The sequence below is a fragment of the Trichomycterus rosablanca genome, chromosome 10 (assembly GCF_030014385.1).
Source record: "Trichomycterus rosablanca isolate fTriRos1 chromosome 10, fTriRos1.hap1, whole genome shotgun sequence".
In the NCBI taxonomy this organism is placed as follows: Eukaryota; Metazoa; Chordata; class Actinopteri; order Siluriformes; family Trichomycteridae; genus Trichomycterus; species Trichomycterus rosablanca.
Window position 1 is genome coordinate 31,979,940 of NC_085997.1, and position 16,962 is coordinate 31,996,901.

The window sequence follows — 16,962 nt, forward strand, 5'->3', positions numbered from 1 at the left end:
GAGACATTTTTAACAATCCAGGGTCATAACACCTGTCATGGTTAAAGTGAACGATTTTAATCATTAATATTGCTCCACAGTTTTGTTGGTAATTGTGGCCTAGTGGTTAAGGTACTGAACTAGTGATCAGAAGGTTGATGGTTTATCTGGACTAGTGAGCAAGCAGACTAGTGATCAGAAGGTTGATGGTTTATTTGGACTAGTGAGCAAGTGGACTAGTGATCAGAAGATTGCTGGTTCAAGAGAACCAGTGAACTAATGATCAGAAGGTTGCTGGTTCATTTGGACTAGTGAGCAAGTAGACTAGTGATCAGAAGGTTGATGGTTTATTTGGACTAGTGAGCAAGTAGACTAGTGATCAGAAGGTTGATGGTTTATTTGGACTAGTGAGCAAGTGGACTAGTGATCAGAAGGTTGCTGGTTCAAGAGAACTAGTAAACTAGTGATCAGAAGGTTGCTGGTTCATTTGGACTAGTGAGCAAGTGGACTAGTGATCAGAAGGTTGCTGGTTCAAGAGAACTAGTAAACTAGTGATCAGAAGGTTGCTGGTTCATTTGGACTAGTGAGCAAGTGGACTAGTGATCAGAAGGCTGCTGGTTCAAGCAGACTAGTGATCAGAAGGTTGCAGCTCCAGGTGTACTAATGATCAGAAGGTTGCTAGTTCAAGTAAACTAATGATCAAAAGGTTGCCCCTCAAGCCCCTCAAGCCCCTCAACCATCAGGTTGCCAATGGTGGGCACTTGAGTAAAGCACTTAACTCTCAATAGTTTTCATTGTACCAATCACAACTGTAATTGGCTTTGGAAAGAGGTGTCGGCTATATGGCATAAATGTAAATGTTTTGCATACAGTACAGTAAGGTTTTGGCACATTGCTCAGTCCTACCATATATTATCAAAAACAAAAAGCTAACCAAGGCTCAGCATTAAACAGTCAGTGTACCTGCTGTGGTGGGGTGATGCTCTCCTGCTCGTAGAACTCGGTGCTCTGTTTGGGCTTGATGTGAAGGCTGAGACCTTTTTCGAAAGCCTGCTGTTCCAGCATGAGTGTGGATCGCAGCCACAGGTTGTGAGTCTTTCCCAGGTACTTCAGCACGCAGGGCCTGATGGAAATGGGGGGTACGCACTGTGACATGGCCTCCACGAAGCAGTTGAGAGCGCTGGGCTGGCAGTCTCGCTGTGCCTGGTGACTTCCGCTGCACAGGAATGGGCCCACCTCCCCCGACAGGGCCTGCAATGGTGCACAAGGACGCTCTCAGTATTTATCAGTGATGGGAAAGAAAAATCCTTTTATGTCTATCAGAGAACCATTCGCATGACAGCTACAGTATAGTGTGACCTAATTCAGTCTTGTTCCTGCTACCTAGCCGGTACAAGGCCACTGAGCTCTTCTTTTTTCTTTACAATGCAGTTTTAAGCTATTCAACATAATTTAACAAAACCATAATGCTCAAGACATCTGGTGCATTAAATTCCTCGATATTTGCATAAATTCCTGATTTTTCCCCTCATTACCATAACCTACATGTGAGTCCCTTACAAAAGAGGGCAAAGTGCCAGAGCGCCCGTTTCCCAGGAGCCTACAGAACGGACCGGCAAAAAGGACGACACATGACCTCTGACACTGTGAAGGGCGTTCTGCTCTTAGGACAGGTAGTGCTGTGATGTGCATCCCGATTATCAAAGCATTTCGTCAGTTCCTAAGGTCGAACTGAAGTAAGTGGAAGAAGCTAACTGTGGCAGCAGGATGGCTACAGCTAGACGTGCAGGACCAGACTTTAGCTGAGAGACCAGGTGCAATGCATAATTACAAAGCTCACATGCTGCTGGCGGTCTGACAGGATCTTCCAGAGGCGAGGGAAGAGCTGAACCCACGTCTTCTCAGCCAGCGGAGTGGAGATGTGACACAGCTGCACCAGTGCATTTAACAAAGCTCCAGTCTGACAAGCACACAGATAACAGTCGCTTTAGATACATTTACACTGTGCATTAATATTACAGGAGGAAAAAAAGACAATAGTGTTTATTTTCAAAGACTGTGGTATTTAGCACAGTTTACCAGCAGGCTATGTCTGTAATGATTGGACAGTCAGACATCAGATACATAAACAAAAAGAAAGCACTTATACGTATAAGGATCAAAAGTCACTGAAAACTAGAAGTAATAAAACATAAAGAGAACTACGCATCAACCAAGCCACTTCAAATTTGGTTCACATCCACCACAAATATACACATATTGAAAAACTAAACTTTTTGTGCTGTTACATTGCTTTTTTATTTGCCATTTATTAGGGACTGAATACAAACAGGTGGAACAGTGGTATTGCCCTAGTAATTAGAAGATTACCTCTACCATTACCAAGCTGCCACTGAGCAAGGCCCTGAACCCTCTGTTGTTCACATAATGAAGCATGCAATAGGCTTTAGCATCAGCAGTGTGTTCACTATCATTTTCCTTTCGATCTGTCTTATTTTATATGCAATACCTATTCTAAAATGTTATACACTGGGAGATCATTTTATTGGACATTATATTTGTTTCTATTGGCCATCATGTCCCAAAGTCATCAGTGTGAATATGGAGCCCACACCGTGCAGCTATAAAAGCCTATACTCAGTAAAGACCTGCCTCAAGATTTGAGTGTGAAAACCTGCACCCATTTAGACAAAAAAGTCATTGTACAATCAGACACTGATGTTTGATGAAAAGGTCTAGCTTATCTCAGTCAATCATTACTTCTTTATGGACCCTGCTTTGTGCACCAACATAATTAGAACAAGTGTCTAAATACTTTTGGCCATACAGCGCAGTATTGAATGTATTATATCCCTTTATTTCTTTTCAGGTTTTACCACCACTTTATACTGGTCAGATTCTCTGGAATCACTGGGTACAATGCATTAATGCCCCAGACAGGGGGCCAATTCAATGTGGAGTGCCAGCCAGCAACTGTTACACCAGTCACTAAGCAGAATTCAGTTGCTGCAACTGCAGGCATGTTAATGAATCAACCACATGCAAGGTGTTGCACAAAATATGCATTTATTAATAAAAACTGCAAGAAAGGACAGCTGGCATAAACATAGATTTGAAAAAAGTGAATCCCAGTCTCCTCAATTAGTTAAAAGAGAATATAAAAGGTATAATGCTGGTTAATTCCAGAGGCTTAGGTCATTTGATACAGTGCTAAAAGAAAATGTTCTGATTTCATTTTGTAAGACATTAATGGGACTTGTTACAAGCGAGAGCTAAACATGTGCAAACACCCAAAACTGCTGCTCATCTGGCATGCATCCAGGCCTTTTAACTCTGCACTTCATCATTTCTCCAAAACCTGCACAAGAGGGACAGGTAAGAGACAGCCGTGACCTGGGTTAACCATCAATCAATAGCAGCATGACCTCCGAGTGAGAGGAAGTGGATCTGCTGCTGCTCTGATCAAATGCTCATTAACACTCATCTACAGTAGAGCAGGAAGATACAGCTCAGCAGCAGAGTTTCAACCAGAGACCACTGACAGGTTTAAACCAGAGACCACTGACAAATTCAAACCAGAGACCACTGACAGATTCAAACCAAAGACCACCGACAGATTTAAACCAGAGACCACTGACAAATTCAAACCAGAGACCACTGACAAATTCAAACCAGAGACCACTGACAGATTCAAACCAAAGACCACTGACAGATTTAAACCAGAGACCACTGACAGATTTAAACCAAAGACCACTGACAGATTCAAACCACAGTCCTAGCTTTGCTTGTTATTTCTGCCTGCTGATATTCTGCCTGTTATTTTCCCAAAATAGAAAATCATGTTGTTTATGTTGCTTCATACAGGCCACCGTGAGTCACGCATCTCTGAGTAGCATATGTTGAGGTGGCTGCTCACCTTGACCTCTCGAAGGGAGTCCAGGAACTTGTCGTGGCGGTTGGTGAGCATGTGCAGCTGGTTGCCAGCATCTCGTTCTGCCTGCTCCTTGGTTTTGGGCAGACTGGTCTGATCTCCGGGGGCTAGCTCAATGTCTATCTCTACATCCTAAGGACAGAAGGACCGTGGAACATCAAAACATAGCTTTAACAGTTTAAATAAAGATATTTATTATATTTACGGCAGCTTTCAATTAGGAACAAACAAAAAACACAACTGAGTGTCAAACTATCAACTTAATAAATAAAAATAATTCAATGGTAAAAATTATATAACACCCGTCAACTAAAGTAGACAAGAGTTAGATGCTCATAGATGATAGTTGGGTCGAAAGCTCCCCTACCAAATACAGAAAAGCGTGTCTAAATATTACACTACACTAGAGATACAGAGACTGGATTAGATTGAAAAAAATCACTGAAGTACCATGCAGATATTTCAGAAATGAAGCAGCTCTAAAATAAACTAGAACAGCAATACTTCACTGCACTGTGACTTTTATAGTTTTCTGACAGAACAGCAAATGAATATGGGGTGATAAATTTCTGAAAATGCTTAGGTCACGGTGAACAAACCTCCTCTTTGGTCTCGCTGTTCTCCCTCTCGCGTGGCTCCTGTTTGATGTGTGTTGCCATGGCAAAGGCGGCACGGTCATGGCTGTCGGCCAGGTTGATGACATTGGTGATGGAGGGCAGCATGGAGCCCTGGCAGCTGGTGCCAATAATTGTGCCCTTCTCACACACGGCCAACAGAAGCTGAGAAACACAGAGCAGACACACCAGTCAGTAAAGCTAAACCCTGTTCTCTGTTTTAATTCCCTACAATGTTTGTTGCTCTCAATGGGTCCGCCCGCTTTTTTAAGGTCTGAACCATGGCCATGCTTATTTATCTCAGTGCAACACAGGACTGACTTCTGGTTCTCTGCATGACTGCAGCTGGTGCATAATTCTGCACTGATGAAGCTGGAGTGCATGGGTGCCAGATCGTAGTTTCACCCCAGCATGAAACAGCGGACCAGTACATGCCACTGATGTGTAGAGCGTCATTAATAATTCAACAGCAAACGGCCGGGGGCTTAAAAACTGAGATGTGACATGAGAAGCTTCAGTTTGGGATTAAAATAAGAGTTTAAAAAGTGGCATGGCACCTTTAGATGCTGGAGAAAGCCTTCTTATTCCTGCTCTCACACCAGTCATGCATTTATTTACCAACAGTCAATCTCATTTCTTGTGGTAATAAGGGTGTTGGTAACACAGTAGTTCAGATATTGGATTTGTATAGCGTCTATTAAACACCATAAATGTAAATGATGATGAGTGTACAGTTCTTAATATTCATTGTAAATCAAAGGTACTAAGCAACAATGTGCATGTGATCAGCATGTAAATTAAATCATCTTACAATCAGTTACAGACTTCGAATCTTTCGACTTTTGATCTCTCTTAAATGATTTTTAAATCATTAAACTCCTCTTAAAATTTAATTTATAGAAAATCTGCTTGGGAAGACAAATGATATAATCATTTGATTTGCTGCAATTCCACTGTAGGAGCATTTGCACCGAAATCAAGGTTATCACCAGGGTGGCACAGCTGTAAATTTGCTAGCCCACTAACACTGGGATCCAGGCTTCGAATCCTCTGTGCTGCTATTGGATGTCAGGCATTTGGATACAGACATGATTGGCTATGTCTGAGCATGTGGGAAAAGTGAGGATGGCCAGGGGTCCCAAAATGGATTGGAGTCCTGTCTGGGGAGCTATTTACAGTTTGTGCAAAAGCCTCATATTACTGAAAATCCAAGTGGGCAGTAGGTAGTTCAACAGATAAGGTGCTGGACTACTGGTTAAAATGTAAGGCGCTTAAAAAAAAAAAAGTCCCCTAAATGCTGTAACTGCAAATTCTTAGTGAGAATGATGGTACTGCAAGCGTGAACGTTCCAAAAAGACACTGGATGTTTAATGATAAAGATTCGCTGTGAGTTTATTACAGACGTGTCTGTTTCCTACCTCAATGCACTGCTTAATCCAGAAGTGATTGCCCATGGCTTCCCAGTTCTGAGAGCAGCAGATATAGAGGAGCCTCTCATAGACACGCCGCTTCATGGAAGCATCAAACACCTCAAAGAACTTCGCTCTGATCAGCGGCTGGGCACAGCGCAACCCTGAAAGGAAGGCCGGCTCGAGCTTGGATGTGATGTCACTTCCCGACAGGCTTTCATCCCTGAGAAACAACAGGTAGGAAATTTGATTTTAGACTTAAAATCTATGGCAATGATACTCGACATCGTCCACAAAGAGTGGCTGCAGGTTTTCCTATCGACCAACCATGAAGTCCAGCCAGTTTCACAAGCTTTTTAGGTCTTTAAATGACTGAGCAGTTTTATCAGGTGACACTAGTGCTGCAAATTGATTAGTGTGAAAACCAAAATGTGTCCATTTTTTATAGAATCCTCCCCCAAAATATTGCAAAAAAAAACAATCAACATGCCCAGCATCAATCCAGACCAGTATCTGCTATTCTAGGTACTTGATTGCAAGTGGCATAATTTTGAAATCTTGATCCCAAATACAGCCAGGGGCAGTTGTAATTTAAGTCGCTTTGGATAAAAGCATTGCTAAATGTACATGTAAATGAAAGAGCATAAAGGTCATTACTGTACGAGTGGAAAAAAGTTGGTAATTTGGTCTTACTGATTAAAGTCAGACTCTCTGTAATAAATGTATTAATTAACCTCAAATATAATGCTGGTGTTCCATTCTCATCACTACAATGACACCGACATGTTAGTTTGTGTTGAACAGTTTTTCTAGTTGGAATGTTAGTTTTACTTCTCCTGACAATACTGTCTACATTTATCCAGGCAGGTCTAATTGGGCTGAATTACTGGATAAAAACAGGTGCAGGGCCCTCCTTCATGCCACCTGGCTCCTAAACAACAAGTCCTAAAGCCCTTGAGCCATCTGAACCCACCCTGCCACCCATGAACGATCTGTATTCTAGTCATAATGGCAATAGATGAAAGGGCCGGCATGGCCACAGAACCCATGATTAATTATTGCAATTACCTGTAGACGTAATTAACGAGGTCCAGAAACTGGGCGTTTAATTCAAGGTCATCTGGAAAGCGCTTCTCAATGTAGGTCATCATTTTCACCAGCAGGATGGACTTCTCTCTTGGATTGGGCATCTGGGCCGAAAGAAAGCGAGATAAGAGTGTGAGACAAGAAGACGACGCAAGAGCCGAAGAGCGAGAGGAGCGCGAAATGAGGTGAACAGATTGATAGTCCATTTATCTTCAATCTAGCGCGAGGGCTGTGTTGTAGCACCTTTGCTCAGCTCGTTTCTCGCTGTATGCCATTACCTCAGGCTAACTGAGTGAACACCATGTTTTAGCCACTCAGCCAGGCCAGAAAGTCCACTGAACAAAGCTACATGAGCATTACAGAAGCACCAAATAACACACAGCATAGCACAGCTAAAGATCAGCTCCAGGTGTCAGAAAGTATTACAAATGAGTCTCTGCTACTAAAACCAGCACGTTTCAAAGATCTACCTGGTTGACAGCCATGGGCGAGTTGTTTTTCACCCACTCCTCCACAATCTTCACCACAGCACGCAGGACCTTCGGGTCAGGTGATTTCTCAATCAGAGAGGTAAGGATGACCTGGATAAAGTTCTTCCTCATCTCCATGTTCATCACAGACAGCCTGGTCTTCACCAGATCCAGACTCAGCATGACCAGCTCACTGGTGACTAAAACACACAAACACATAAAATTGCACCCTGTGGATCATTCAAAGCAATTTCACACTTAAACCCCAAATGATTGGCTTTTTTTTTTTTTTTTTGACCTGATGAGCTTTTGCAGACATTTTCCTCCTAATGCTTTACTACTCATTTAATCAAAATTACCAAATATAAATGAATCTACAACTTAAAAAGACTAGATAATAGTAATAATAATAATAATAGTGTATAATAATACTACTGTGTAAAATGCTTTTTTCCTATTAATGGTGAATTTTAATGTTCATTTGATGACATCAAAATATTAATCTACCTACAGTCAAGCAAGCTTTATATGGCCATTGGCTTAGGGATGTCCTGCCTACTTGAGGGCAGTGTTGGCAAGCCAACTGTTTCTAATTCAAGGTAATCCATTTTTTTGTTCGTTTGTGTGTGCGTGTGATTCTTGGATTACAACTGATAGCTTGGGTTTTCTGAACCCAAAAAATCAAAAACATGCAACTGGATACAGGCAAACTAGCCCTATTTGTATAGGCAAAAAGAAGTCCCCAACCACTGTCAATAATAATTGCTAGCACAGAATTAAAAGGCTAAGCCTTAACATCAAATAAATTACAGCTTTAAGTCCTTTACAAGTGTAGGTAAATGTATGTGAAACATCATCCCATCTTAACAGCGAAGCAGCAATCAGAACACAATCAAGCGAAGAGGACTAAAGCGAGTAAAGACGTGAGTATGAGAGCTGATCAGCTGGAGCACTGCTGGAGCTCCCGTTTGCGGATTTAAAAGCTCTGCCCAGACTCACACTGTATGCTGGACTTTGGCCTGAGGTCCAGTTTAGCAGTATATGCATGTATGCACTGGATTTTTAAAACAAGTCCAACCCCAGCTCAATCCATTTAAACAACATAATAGCATCTCAAAAAAGTAGCGAACTAAGAGGTCGCTCAGCAGTTTTACAGCAGTTGGACATGCTGGGAGTTTTCTGCCAGTGCCGTGTCTCACTACAGAGAGATTAGAAAGCTCACATAATGATGGTTAGACTGTTCCTTCTGCAACACCATGTGGTCAAACACAGACACCACAGGTAACGCTCCAAGCACTTTGCTTCGGTTTCTTTTCTGATGAACCTTGATGGTGGCAGGTGTGACCATAAACTATTCACGCATTTCCAATGCAAAACAACTGTCAGCAAAATTTGGTTTGGTTTTAAATGGACATGTGGCTGGTCAAGAGCCTTGTGGGCCTGGAGCACAGCAAGAAATAGCTTGACATACTTAGATAACTAGATCCCTGCAGGTATTGTAAACTGTTAATAAAGAGAAAAAAACTATTTACCATTTTACTAGTAATTTAGAAACAGGAGCCGTAATCAATCCAATTATTTCTGTTAAGCAGCTAAACAGAATAAGAAAAAGCTTAAGGCACTGAAACATGGATCTGAACAAATACATGTCTTCAATATCTTTTAGCTAGAGGCGCTCAGGCAGCGCAGAGGTCTATTACGCTTGCCCACAGCCACTCAGTCCAGGGTTCAACCTTAGTGGATCTATCAGTTCTATGATTGGCCATGTCTGGTGGGTTGGCAGAACAGCCTAGGCTTCTGGAAGTGGACTTGTCAGTGCACTCTCAGTTCCACCTCCAGGCCTGAATAATTGCATTAGAAAGAAAATTCGGTTTAAAAACTGTGCCAAATCGGGTTGGGGTTGAACGGCCAAAGCCAAAGCGATGGATAAACATCCTGTCCAGGGGTTTCCTTTGGCTATCGACCAATGTCAAAACATTTAACTGGATATTTAAATAGCAAAAATATTTTAAAATAAGAAAAGAGAATTTGACTGGAAATACATAAACCATTCAGTAATTGAATGCATTAGAATATGAGACTCTAGACCAGGGGTGTCAAACTCACGGCCCGCGGGCCAGATCCGGCCCGCCACGTCATTTTATGTGGCCCGCGAGAGCTTAAATCTCATATTGTACCAGATGTAACACTTGACTACAGCTGTGTGCTTGTACTGTATTAAGTTCTTTATTGTTTGTATTTTTACTTCATTTTGATGCACACAGTGTATCACACAGCTGGGAAGCAAATAAACCAACTGTATTCTGAAGAGAGCTGTCTGTCTGTCTGTCTAGCTGGGAAAGGGGGATAAACTATTAGTGAGGGCAGAAGGATTGTATTAAAAAACACTGTAAAATCCTACATAAAATGCATGCTGATTTTGTGACCTGAAAAGTGACCTCATCCCACCAGTAGATGTTAAGAAATATTTACACACAATCCCAAAATGTACAAGAAAATAAGTAAAAAAATTAAGCAGAAGGAGGAAATTTAATAAAAGTGAAAACAAGTTTGTGCTTCAGGAAGAGAAAACGGTGCGTCTCTTGTGTTATGAGGCTGTGTCTGTGGTAAAGGAGGAAAATATAAATGCAGAATTCAGCCTCCAAGAAAAACAACAGACTGCAATCACAGCAGGATACGTTACAATCGGCCCTTTGAGGGCCACAATAATGCTGATGTGGCCCTCGGTGAAAATGAGTTTGACACCCCTGCTCTAGACCTCCAGACATGTGCTTGGAAACTACTTGGTGTAAAAATTCAAACGATTAAACACATTTCAACGTCCACTTTCTACACTTTCTACTGTTAAAATCTTTATATGGACTTTACTAGAAGGAAAATCTCTTCTTTAAAACAATGTATTAAACAATCAAGTCATGACGTGTCTGGTGGGGACTGACTTAATTTCTATGTAGCACTTAGAAAAACTGCCACAGAGGCAATGCTTAAGTGACACGTTGAGTATGGACATGTAGAATGTCAACACGGCTGATAAAAGATTAAAATCTGCGAGGTTTATGTTGCATTTCTGTGCTATTGGCACTGCGTTTTTACAAAAGCAACAATCCAAATTTTGGGGAGCTCAAGTGTTGCAGCTGTAAAACTAGCACAGCACACCAGAGCTGACATCTCAAACTCGACCAACGATTGGCCTGTTGTTCAAGAGAGGTGCCAGAGGGGATTCCTCATAACTGATGCATTTTCGACAACTGCTGGCTGATTGATGGTGCCTGCACGGAGACGAAGGATAATGGGGATCAGGGTGTGTCTCTCCAAACACAAAGCTGATCCACATATGAATTTGTGCAGGTAAAAAGATGCAGACAGCTACTGCACACGTGTCGGAGGGTGCGTGTGTTAGGGCACTCAGAAAACACAATATTGTTCAATTCAGGACAGACACTCTATCACTGTAACTAAAAGCGGCTGCTCCAAGGTGACGGATAGTTAAAACTAAATGATTTAAAATTAGTTTGTTTTTTTGGACCTGGTACCACAAACACACATAATCAGAAGTGTTTTTGTGTGGGCGTATTACGACTGGACAGGCTGAGCGCTGCTCACCTGCACTGGTCTCTGTAGCTCCGGAGCTGGTCTGTGGGCTCAGGTGCTCTCGTACCATCTTCTGCAGCGAGCGCATGAAGACAGAAATGAGGCGGTCGATGTAGCTGGAGTTAAAGCTGCAGGCGGACTTCAGGATCATCAGGGTTCCTGGAACAGAGAGCAACAGAGAAAAAGATGAATAAGAGGTAATGTGATGCCCCGTTGGTGTGAGGACACTTTCCTTCTGCGTGGTGCCTCTGCCGGGGCTGGACGTTGGTGCTGCTGACAAGTTTGGCGGCGGCTTCGGTGTCGCTCTCGTTACGCTCCAAGGTCATTTTGGAGAAATGGGACTAAGATAGCAGGTGAGCTGGGGGTGGAGGGGATGGGTAATGCTTTTCCTTAGTACTCTGGGGACTGGAGATAAATGTATAAAAGTCCACCTCTGTAAGACATGCATCATATCGCCGGTGCATATGTAACTGGACGCCTCCAGCAGGGCGGATTCGGGAGGTATTTATTGACCAGCCGAACCGTTTCAGGATAATATCAAATACCACTAAATTTAGAAGGTAATCTAATATCATTTTATCACCTTTGTGTTCAATTGTGGGAATTAAGAAGCTGTCTGCTCTATGTAAACTGAGAGATTGGCTTTAAATGCACATCCTGTGATAGGAAATGTCCGAGCAGGTGTAAACACTCAGGAAGTCCTGCTATCTTCTATCAGTTGTTTGGAAAAATGTAAGATGAAAACAAAGTTAAAAAAAAAAAGGTTACTAAATAGTCCGCAATAAAATGCACTTAATATTTTGACAGGTTTCGATTCAGGATGCTGGAGCTGTTTTTAAAATGCCTCTTACCAAACAACTGGGTGGGGTTGGCACTGGTGGCTTTCTCGTAATTGGTAAGACCTTCATAAATGACTTTTCCTACAGCAGCGTACAGACATTCCAACTCCTCATACTTTGAAGCGACTGAAGACGTACCTGAGAACAGAAACACTGAATGTTTAATAAATATCTTTTTAGATTTATGCATTTTTCACTTTTTCTCTCAATATCGAATTACCCAGTTGTATCCCTTCAATAGCTGCAGACCACTACCCTGATCAGGAAGGGCTGTAACTAACATACTCTCCCTCAGACATCTGTGAAGTAGCCAACCGCTTCTTTTCATCTGTACAAGGTGGGTTCATACAGAGATAATTAACATTACTGTTTACTGTATCTAGAGTCTGAAATTGCAGCAGCAATGAAGAATCCCTTTGGTGTTCCCCAACCCACCCACTGTCCCAATCACTCGACCATGTCCCTCCCAAAGACACAGCCAATCGTGTCTGTGTAAGCGCCCAGCCAACTTTTATCTCATTGATGAAGGGCTGGCACATTTGACCACTGCGCCTCCCAAGCACCCTTAAACGTGATTAACATTCACATTTTCCTCCTGTTCAGTAGGTTCGTTTGAATTATCTAGGAAACAATTCTGCTATTACGCTAGCCCACCAGCGTATCTCATATCTCAGCAGTGCTATTGACTTGCCATGTGTCTACACAGATGTTATTGGGTAGGTCTAAGAACCTATACAGAATACACATGACCAGCATCCAAAGTGTCTGGTGGAACCGAACCCGCCACAACCCTCAACAAATACACAAGTTAGACAGCTGAAAACTCTTAATATAAGCTTGCTACAATTTAACAGGACTAATCATATGACAGTAGTAACACTAATATTAAACACTGATTCTTGCATGATCATAAATGTGCACATTAAAATAATGTAGCAAAGATTAATGACAATAAGTAAAGACAAAAATGTAAATAAATATGCAGCTAATGGATTCAAAGTTGTGCATGTGAAAGTTGGATTGATTTGTGTTTAACTGACTGGGCTCAGTGGGGAAGATGCTCATGAGTTTGGAGAGCAGTGAGTGGACAGCACGCAGGACTTTGGTGTTGGTACAGGTCATGCAGGCAGCAATGCCTCTCTGCAGAGGCTTAAAGTGGGCCAGGATGGCCTGAGACTGCAGAACGGTCAGCAGGAAACTCAAGATCTCCAATCCGGTGCAGATGTTGGAAAAGTTGGCTTGGGTGGGCTGCTCCTGTAGTGAAGAGAAGTAAAGGTGGAATTTCAGTCAATGAATCTTTCATATTAAACAACAGCACACAGCAGCATATACTAATGAAACCGGATCTATGACCGTAGTGTGATAACGTCTGGACTGATTAGAGAGAGAGAGAGCGAGAGAGACAGACAGATAGATAGATACTTTATTGATCCAGAAGGAAATTAAAGTACCAGTAGCATTATATAGCAACAAAGGTACACACTACAGAAATTCAACAGTACAAACTCTTTTAAAAAAAAAATCAAGAAAAAAACTGTATATTACATAACTACAATGCAGTTTTTAATGATGGAAGAAGGAGAGGGTAAGAGTTCAGACTGCTTATTTGACTCATCTTCACATGCATAGCATGTGCCAGCTCTGTGTACACTCACACACTCATTTAGACACAGAACTGCAGTTCTAATACAAACAGAAAAACTTTTTATGCGTTTCCATTATTTCATTTATGAACAACAAAACTATCAAAATGTTACTAAAATGATGTAGATATTTTGCATCATGCTCCAGTATCAACATAAAGCTCTGCTCATAAAATAATAACTACGCTAATAACTAAAAAGTCAAAAAGAGTTTAATCTACAGACAGCACCCTTACTTATGATTAGCATGTTCAGTTTGGTGCTTGTAATGAACTGTTCACTTAAATTTGCATTCAGAATGTCGAACTGGTTCTATATTTAAGCCCATCTGTCTTACTGTTCTACATTACTGCCATGTTCACCATCGACTAATGACAAGGAGTTATTTACATCCCATCGTGAGATGCATCAACAAAATAAAAAAAACATTTTGACCTATTGACCTCTTAGTCCTACCAAATCAGGCTTTAAAAAAGAGCTGCTAGCTTTACAGCTTTTATCTGGGGCTGAGTCATGTAAAGGAGGACAGCATGGAGCTGAGGGATGCAGAAAAATGTGGTTGCAAAAGCAGTTTTGGTCCCAAGAGACACAGAGGCAGATCTGCCTGATCCAGCAGTGTCCCAATCATAGAACAAAACTGTTTCACAAAATGAAGCTATCAGACATGTAGCACGCTGCATTAGTAAGAACAACTCTTGGGCAGGTAAGTTTTTTCTTCTTTTCAAGTCCACTTACAAACTAGCTGCTTTCTCAGAGCCAGGCTTTAGGGTCATTTAAACTGCTAAGGCCAGCTCGGACACAACCTCGCCTGGTCTACGAGTTTATCAGGGCACAGGGACATGCAGGGATGAATTAATACTAGGAAAGGTTAGAAGATCATTTTTAAAATGCTGTGCTGCAGACTAAGTCCATTGGGGGTAGCACAGTAATATCTATGCCTTACCTCACCTATCCTACACAACAAGCAGCGCAGAAAAAGCCGGGTCAGTAAAATAACTTATGCTTAATAAAACAAATGGTTGGATGGACAGCAACTAACTGACAAACACAGAAGTGAGAGATGTTGTCTTGCTTTCATGGTAGCCAAAGGCCAAACTCCCAGAATCTACAATTACAGACAGGCTGTGCTGTGACAGTTTATTGCAGGCTGGGGAATAAAGGCCCATTAGATCATTTCAATCATAAGCCCACACAAGCCGGGAGAAGGGCACACGTGTCTGGCCCTGAAAAGAATCAATAGCGTGGCGTGTCTGGAAGACAGGAAGGCCGCTGCTCCGGAGGCAGGAGGAAGGAAAGAAAAAGAGGGTGAAAAAAAGTGAGCTGGAGGAAGAGAGAGACAGAGAAAGAGATGATGAGAGAGAAGACCCTGAAAGCCCTGATAGGCTTCTTAATTGAGAGCCAGTCTCCCAGATGACAACAGAATTAGTCACAGTGCTGGACTCTGGAGAGAGAAATCACTCATAAGCCGGAGGATATCGATTCGGCCCACATCAGAACTGCTTTTGGAAAGGCGATGGATGGAATTAGGAGAAACGAGAGAAGGAGGAGGACAAGGTGAATGAGGGCCTGACATGGAAAACAACTCCATCAAGAAAAATAGGGCAGTGAAAAGTGTGTAAGTAAAGCTAAAGCATTTCTAGGCACTGGAGAAACTTGGCATTGGCTGAGATGGTGGAATACGTTTTCATACAAGGGCAACGTGTGCTTGCACCAAAATTAACATCCCCCAAGCCTCAACAATGAGGAATCATGCACACTGCACGGGAAACTGCATAATTGTGTTCTGTTTTAGATGCAGGTTTAACCTTTTCCTATCTTACCACCAGCCTCACCTACAAATGTATTCATAAGCCACTGCTGCCTATACTAATAAATAATACAAATAATACAATAATACAAAAGAAGGGTGTCCTCCCAGTAGCTATTGATAGACTGTCTTGAAGTGACTTATTAAAATTTGTGTGGGTGGGTGTTTGGATTTTAACGGCATGTTTAACACGTGTGTCATTTAATGGCAACAATAGGTATTGTGTATCTGTCTTTATATTTTGGTCCATTTTATATTTTCATCTTTATTTTTATGGCTGTGAGGTAGGTTAAGACTGTTCTTGTGTTGTCTTGTGTAAGAATTTCTTTTATGGTTTCAGGCATGCGCACTTGTTCTCTTTCCTTGGTGTACTTGGGGCATTCCATCAGAATATGTTTGGCAGATTTCACAGGTTGGGGGGTTTTCTCCTTTTACCAGGTGTTGGTGGGTTATTCTGACGTTTGGGTGTATTTCACAGAGTTTGTGTGGGTGGGTGTAAAACAATTTTATTGGACGGATAAAGGTTAAAATAAATCAACCATAAAAAGGTCCAATGGTTTGGGACTAAATATAAAAAGTTATTTTTGAAGTCCTCTCTCATTGACCAAGAAATACATATAAATACTAGGGCTGTCAAAGTTAACGCGATAATAACGCATTAACGCGATCTCAATTTAACGCGATTAAAAAAAAGTGCCGTTAACGCAAATTCTATACAGGAAAAATTTACCTATACAGGCAGTGAGTGCCATGTAGAATTACATCACGAAGACCCGCATTGTTATGTTTTGTACTTAACCACGAAATACAAATGACACTAATTATGTGGAGAACGAGTTTGTCTTTATTGCTTAATCCACAACTTGGAGCATCACACTTAAACATAACACGCCATTACCCGCTGGTCACCTGATACACATATCAGCTCAGTGACGTACAACACACAGTGGTAACGTGATACGCAGATCACGTAAATGATATATATCACACGCATGATAATAATAAGCTTTTTTTTCTCTCTTAATTTTCCCTGACAAGTGAAAAACCAAAATATAGCAACCTAAACATTATGAGGAAGAATTTCAAAGATATTCCTTTGCAATACTTTATCATTTCAAGAATATGATACAGACTGACCAACACTATTAAGCCAAATCAGCATTGAAAATTGACTTTACTTTTAATATTCTTTTACAATGCTGGTGCTTCTTAAAACTAAATATTTTATTTTAAACAGAAGTGTTATTTAAATGCTATTAAATTGTTTTCCAACAAAATCCACCCAATTTGGCGGATAACCGCCCAATCTGGCAACACTGGAACGTGTTATTATTATCGTGTTAACTTCGACAGCCCTAATAAAAACGTATTCTGATATCCAGTTAGCAGCGTAGGGTTTATATAGCAGCAGGTAGAATAAGGTGAGAATAAGGTGCAAAAACTATGCAATATTGTGCAAAGATGCAAGTAATATAGTCACTAGTATGAGTTGTCAGAACCCAGGGAACAAGACTGTGTTGATTGTGAATAAGTTTTTGTGTATGTTAGTGTATGTACACCGATCAGCCATAACATCAAAACCACCTCCTTTAT

General features: G+C 41.4%; 1 protein-coding gene across 1 annotated transcript in view; it reads right to left on the reverse strand.

The window, feature by feature from the left end:
- Positions 1-16,962, reverse strand: part of trrap (transformation/transcription domain-associated protein) — a 104,382-nt gene that overhangs the window by 47,297 nt on the left and 40,123 nt on the right. The window contains exons 43-52 of the mRNA XM_063003169.1: positions 12,960-13,173; positions 11,932-12,057; positions 11,093-11,239; positions 7,490-7,689; positions 7,002-7,123; positions 5,943-6,156; positions 4,510-4,689; positions 3,896-4,042; positions 1,820-1,939; positions 943-1,230 (exon numbers count right to left, since the gene is read on the reverse strand). Coding sequence (XP_062859239.1) covers positions 943-1,230; positions 1,820-1,939; positions 3,896-4,042; positions 4,510-4,689; positions 5,943-6,156; positions 7,002-7,123; positions 7,490-7,689; positions 11,093-11,239; positions 11,932-12,057; positions 12,960-13,173 — 1,758 coding nt within the window. The remainder of the gene's footprint in view (positions 1-942; positions 1,231-1,819; positions 1,940-3,895; positions 4,043-4,509; positions 4,690-5,942; positions 6,157-7,001; positions 7,124-7,489; positions 7,690-11,092; positions 11,240-11,931; positions 12,058-12,959; positions 13,174-16,962) is intronic.